This window comes from Lolium rigidum, chromosome 7 (genome assembly GCF_022539505.1).
Source record: "Lolium rigidum isolate FL_2022 chromosome 7, APGP_CSIRO_Lrig_0.1, whole genome shotgun sequence".
Classification (NCBI taxonomy): domain Eukaryota; kingdom Viridiplantae; phylum Streptophyta; class Magnoliopsida; order Poales; family Poaceae; genus Lolium; species Lolium rigidum.
In genome coordinates, this window is record NC_061514.1 from 5,762,137 (window position 1) to 5,768,781 (window position 6,645).

The 6,645-nt window shown below is 43.6% G+C and overlaps 1 protein-coding gene across 1 annotated transcript; it reads right to left on the reverse strand.

The window, feature by feature from the left end:
* Window positions 1–2,820: 2,820 nt before the first annotated feature.
* On the reverse strand, window positions 2,821–4,538 carry LOC124670828 (putative F-box/FBD/LRR-repeat protein At3g49030). Its single transcript, XM_047207294.1, has 3 exons — window positions 3,594–4,538; window positions 3,333–3,482; window positions 2,821–3,225 (listed from the first exon to the last, which is right to left on the reverse strand). The coding sequence occupies exons 1-3, from the start codon at window positions 4,536–4,538 to the stop codon at window positions 2,821–2,823; spliced, it is 1,500 nt and encodes a 499-aa protein (XP_047063250.1).
* Between the last annotated feature and the right edge of the window lie 2,107 nt (window positions 4,539–6,645).

The following is a 6,645-nucleotide window of genomic DNA, read 5'->3' on the forward strand; positions in this document are numbered from 1 at the left end:
CTTGGTCCTGGAGCCCGACCGCGGCAAGTCTAGAGAGCAGGAAATCGGTGCAAAGAGCCGCCGCCGATGTCGACAAACACGGCAGCAAGAACAGCATCTCTGGATTCAAAGTATTACCCGCCACACTCAACAAAATTTACTTACAGAACACACGCTATTATGTCAAGTTAAACAAACACCGCTAAAGTTTAAAAAAACACCACTAAAGTCAGAGAAATGGAATTTGCTGGACAACAATTTCCACACCACAAGTTCAATTTTGCTAACTTTTGATGACATTTCAAAAAAAATTACGACCCAAAGGTACCAAGATAGGCAAATATTATTTTTCTCACTACATGTCTAACAAAAAAGATCTAGCAAAATGTGTCTACATTAACTTCATGTTTTTTCCTTGCAGAATTGGTGGGAGTGTGTGTTCAATCACTCAGACTGACAACTGGACAACTCGTCCATACAACAGGAATAAAGAGTAGCATTGATCATTTGATTGATAAACATTATGATATAGTGAAATAGTGGAGAAAAAAACTTTGTGGAAAGATTTAGCAACCTTTGATGAATCCTAAGTGATAAAGTTGAGCAGCGATGAGGTCATGGATGTTGTATTGTCCAGAATCTGTATAAAGTCATACAAAAGTAAGTATATCGACAATCCATCATATCTACTGTTTCTCAATATCAGCCAATGCAACAGATAAATACTAACTGACTACCACATCTTGCAACAAAAAAATGTTAATCGGTTCAAGAAGCACGGCAGTTTCACAAAAGGTAATAAATATTCCAGTTTCACAAACTATAGCAAATATAAGAAAATTTAAATACATCTATATATAACCTGTAATTTATTCTTACGCATCTCATTCCAAATCATGAGAACAATTTGCAAGCGCCATCAAATTATCCATGTGAAGAACATAATAAAGCTGTTAAAAAACTACTCGCCTTTTTGGATACACCAAACAAGTAAGGCAATAATGTCATCAACAATAATGTTCAAAAACTCCTAACTTTATACAAAAATATAAGATAAAATGTGTTACACTTGAACCACTAAAATTGTTGCAATGGATTTTCAAATGGATAGTGGTATCCAGGCGGCTCAAACTGCAAAGTAACATCTATTAAGATTTAAAACACGAGGTTCTTTTGGTTCTCCAGTGTGCAAGAGCTCAAGAAATACACGAAATACACTAGTAATGTAAGTAAATTTTAATCTAGAACTGTCCTATATAATTTCATTTTGGCCATTTAACTCTTGCATATGTGTACAAACTAAGCCACACTATTAAAGATGACCCACGGTAACTGCCTGGCATAGCCTTTTCTCCAGCATGAGAAGAAACAATTGAAGAATCAGCACACATAACCTTTCAACCGGAACACTGAATGAAGTTCTGAACCAGAAAAAATCTTTCCAGCTTGTGTAAGGCAAACCAAATGATAGAACCTTAAAGTAGAACTATTCTATAAGGATGTCATTCCCGGTAACTAATGGCACAAATAATGATAAAGCAAAAAACCAAAGCTCAACCAGAATACAATCCTGTTGAAGAAAAACTTGAGATAAAAAAACTGCAACAAACATTACAAGACTTAGAGAGGTAATACTCACTATCTGCATGCTTCCTAGAAACATATTTACATTCACGAACAATCTTAGTATAAAATTTCAGTTTCCTACAAGAGGATATTTCTACAGAATCATGCCCTCAAGAAGATGACACCAACATTAGCAGAAACAATAATGAAACGCTGGCATTTCTTGACAGGTATTACCTCTGTTCCAAAATACAAGCCTTTTTAGAAAGCTAGTTTAGCTTTCAAAAAAGGCTTATATTTCGGAACAGAGGTAGTAATTCATTATTTCACATGCATGACTATATTTTAGTTATAACACTAAATTTGCCATATAGCATGATGAAAGATTAATATTGGTGTACAACTTAACTGATGGGACGATCTCACAACCTTCATGCAGAATAGATTATAGCAGAAGATTTAGCCAGAAACAGTAACATCAACAGTTCCTTCAAGGTGCAACCAGAACTTACAAGGTAAATGTACTTAAATGTAAAATTGCTTAGTAACATGTATTAAAAATACTGACCTTTTGCACTTAAACAGGTCTGTGAACGAAGTGCAACTTCCACAACATACCAAGATAAAAAAAAACTCAAGGCAAGTCACATTTTTTTACTTCTCAATTACCATTTCTTATGTATAGCAATACTTATTCCATAATATAATATATAATATATTTATGGAATAAAGCTTCCTCATCAAAGCATTAACATGACGAAGACAACATCAGCACTTTATTACAATTTACCAATTATCTTATCATGCATATGACTAACCTTTTATCCCAACATGTAGCAGTACTTCAGAATAATATTGATGCCATATTGGTTGTTCCAAGACAAACCATCGCTTTAAGCAGCAAAACTAAGGACAATTGTTGCCCAATTGTAACATGAGCATAGTTAGACCATGAAAAACACATAGACTGGAGATACCAACATCTGTACATGCCATGAATATAACATCTAATACAGAAATAATAGTAATCCTTCAGATAACAGCACGAGCAAATCAAAACCACAGAAAAGCAGGTAACTACATATTGAAGTCATCAGAAGTCTTTTGCACAATATTCTGTTGTTAAACCCAAAATCTCCAACACCCCAAAAAAAGTTGCTAACTAACGCTGCATCAGTTCCCTTCACAAAGAAGTGAGTCATTCAAACGATAAAACTCTAGAGCTAATGAATGCTCCATCACAGCCTTAACAAGGAAATAGGCTCTATTACTCCCTTAAGAAATAAATGGGTCGCTAATAGAAAGATCAGACGCGTTGCTGTAACTCCAAATATGACCCGCTGCACGCCCACGGACCTCCAAGGAATGTTTGCGCAAGGACTTATTGGCCCACATTCTCTTGGAAGCCAACGGCTGCAGCTTGCCCGTGACCTCATTCATCATCATAGATTCCGGACCGGCCAGCAAAACTATCACGTTGTGCAGCAACACCGCTCTCGCAAGAACCAGCTTCAGGAACTCAACCTGGTTTGGACCCCCACTGAACTGATCAAACACCACCTTCTTGACACGCGACTGCACGCATTTGATCGGACCGACCCTTTCCCAGAAGGTGGAATTGAGCTTGTCCCTGGGCTTGACTTCACCGGGGTCGTCGTAGTAGTCAGTGTCATTATCAGACTGCAAAATTAAAGTGTGCAATTCAGCAAAAGATGGAATCCGATAAATAAAAATTGTGGTGAAGCAAACTGCGAATGCAGAGAGATGCAGGGTAAACAAAAACTCACAGCCATAATGTGTAAGGTCTCTACTTCAGGAAAGCATCTCAAGAAACTCAGCAAAGTTCTCACTTCCCCGGGGACTCTGAAACGCACCTTAACAGCTAACACTTTGATGCTTGGAACCTCTGTATTTGGGCTAACTTTTGTCACCCTAGCCTGCAAATCATCGCAGCAGTGATCAAATTGACAGTTTAATTCAACGAAAATCAAACCAGCCCACTCAAAGATCTGTTTATATGGTCACTAAGAAGATAAATGGAAGTCGACCTTGATGATGGTGTTGCCAATCTCAAGCACGTGCTTGGCCGTGTCCAAGTAACCGAGTACTGTGAGCTGAGGAGCATAGCCTATCTTGACCTTGATGGTCCTTCCAGGCCCAGGGGCGTGCGTGCAGTAAATGATGAGCCGCTGCATCTGGGGAGCGGCAATGATGGCGACCTCGGCCACCATGGAATGCCAGAGCAGCACGCACCGGAGAGTGTGGCTGCCGATGCGGACGCGATCGGGCATGCAGTAATTGGAGATGAGCGCAAAGATCTCAAGCTTGGGGCTGCAGGCGAGCATGTAATCCAGGTCGCAATCCTGCATGATGCCTTGGCAGATGCCGAGCTCCCGGAGGTGAGGGAAGACATCAGGGCTGCGTGGGGGGCCGTTGCTGGTGAAGGGGAAGAGCCAGACACCGAGGTAGAGGCGGCGGAGTGATATGCCGCAGCAGAGGAGGGACTGCGGGAGCTGTACGGGCACCTTGTCGAACCAGGGGCGGTTGACGAGGATGAGGTTCTCCACGCCCTTGTCGGCGAGGAGGCGGAGCCACTCGGCGAGCGCGTCCTGGTTGGTTTCGTCGATGAAGTTGCTGAGGAGGTTGGCCCAGCGGACGGGGCCCGGGTGGGAGGCGAGGACGCGGGACACCACCGCGGCGGCGGGGGCGCGCCAGTCGACGCCGGGCCCGTCCGTGAGGAGGTGGGCGTCGTCGAGGACGAGCGGGGTGGCGCGCCACAGGCCGCGCCAGCGCCGGGAGAGCGCGTCGGTGCGGGCGCCGTCCTTCACGGGGAGGCGGGAGACGACGTTACGTAGGAGGCCGTCGGGGAGGGCGCTGATGCGGTCCTCGCCGCCGCCGCCGTCGGAGAATGCGGCGGAGAGGGAGGCGGCGGCGGAGACCGGGGAGGCCGGGAGGCAGTAGTGCATGACGTCTCTGCTCAGGCCGGGAGCCATGTTTCCCTTCCCTTGGGGGCGGCGGCGGTGAGCAGGTGTTGGGGGCGGCGGCTGGCCGGAAATGGCTTGCTAGGTTTGGCCGTTCCTGTGGTAGTTTTGGGAGATTTTATAATATACCATGCTTTACTTCGTTTCTTTACTATTTACCACACATTACTTGGCTATTTATTATTTGCCACACATTAGTCTAATTTCTTTATAATTTGCCCTGTTTCTCCTTTTACAGAACAATTCATTTCTTAACACGAAAATACATAGTGAAATACACTGCATGTACGTCTTTGGCTGGATTGAACCTAGCTGGACATAATCAATCAACCAAACAGATCAATCAATCGGGTCAAAGCAAATCCCTAGTTACTATTGGGCAGCGGACGAGAAACACATCAGACTAGTCACAATGGAGAGTATCATATAGTAGTATCATGCATATGATACTAGTGTACGATACTATCTTCACAATGCATAGTATCATGTAGTAGTATCATATGTTTCATGTATTTAATGATTTTTAGAATCTCAATGCAAAAGTGTGTACAAGATTTGTTTGGTATTAATTTTTCTAGTACTACGTGCTATGATACGGTATCTACCTATGATACTACTATCATCTCTTTCATCATTAATTGGTGTGACACATCAGCTTTTTACATGCATGTAGTGCATGATACTAGCTATGATACTCCCATTGTGAGTAGTCTCAGCCGAGCGCCGCCGTCGTCCGCCCGGCAACCAGGGACGGATCAGGACAGCAACCAGGGACGGATCAGGCATGATCGGACAGCCACGATCCACGTAATTCTTCCTCTCCCCTGGGCTGATTGCACAATCTACTTCATCATTGCTAAATAATTACGGATGAATCACACAGCCACCGGCTGATTTCTTTTCATAGAATCCCATGTACTCCGTACATTGAATTAACTATTGTAAGGAAGATTTTTTCCAGTGCCAACCGAGTCTTTGCTTTGCCTGTTTTGGAATCTTCTACTTCCCACCCGTGATCCATTAGCTCCAGTGCCTCGATGATCCTAGATCAGGCTCTTCACGGTAGCAAGCAAGGCCTAATTTTCATGCAAATTAGTTAAATAACAATGTGCAACAACGAATTATTAAAAGGTATGTAACTATCCTCAAGAAAGGCTACAGCATACAACAGGTTGTTCAAACTAATTAGCAACTGCAATATGTAGTAGAAGATCGGCGAATTTTGATTCAAATGTTAAACGAGTCTTCCACTACATTTACAAGGAAGATGGAACTTTATGGAAGCCTCTCAACTGTCAAGTGCTTAGACTAAGATAATTCTCCTTATTGTACTTAACACTACTAGGAAATGCCTTACCGCCGGCGTCCAAAAATGCCTTACCGCCGGCGTTTTCGCATTCGCCGGCGACCACCTCGCCGGTGGTAATGTCTTATCGCCGGCGTTTTCCAAATCGCTGGTGGTAATTGCCGTTATCCCCGGCGCTTTCCCCGAGTCGCCGGCGGTAAGGACTTACCCCTGGCGGTTTGCAAATTCGCCGGGGTAATCTGCTGCAGCGCTCGGCGATTTGATTTTCGCCGGGGGTACGGTTCGGGCGCCGGTGGTATTGATTACAGGATTAAAAAAATAAAACTCGAAATATACGACGAGAATACACAGTATACACCGGAATACACACAGAATACACAGTATACACCGAGCATACATAGAATACACAGAATACACAGTTATATAGAAAGTCCCAAATGTTCATAACATGCATGCATTAATAACACAAGTTTAGATAGTAGATAGTTCACCATATATATGGTTCAAACATCACGACTCGAAGTAGCACATGTTACAGAAATACATATAAGTCCAGTGTCGATGACCTAGCTAAACAACAATGACATAATAAACTAGAGAGGCGGTGGCGGCAAGCAGCATCACGATGAAAGGGGTCCTCCACATCTCCCTCCTCCGTCCCGCTCGAAAGTTGGCGTATCGAGTTTCCGCCTCCTCCAAAGTGGTGTACCCCTTGTAGGCCGTTGCCGCTCGAAACGGTGGACTCGCCTCCTACGGTCTTCCCGGTCCTCGTAGACTCCGAGAACCTCGCCGTGGTAGACGACATAGTACGTC

What these genes read in the sequence shown, in the direction of transcription:
- LOC124670828 (XM_047207294.1), bottom strand. Translation starts at nt 4,538, where the DNA reads ATGGCTCCCGGCCTGAGCAGAGACGTCATGCACTACTGCCTCCCGGCC. An exon ending in TTGGCAACACCATCATCAAG is followed by an intron (nt 3,483 to 3,593) that starts GTCGACTTCCAT and finishes GATGATTTGCAG; the next exon opens with GCTAGGGTGACAAAAGTTAG. An exon ending in AGACCTTACACATTATGGCT is followed by an intron (nt 3,226 to 3,332) that starts GTGAGTTTTTGT and finishes TTAATTTTGCAG; the next exon opens with TCTGATAATGACACTGACTA.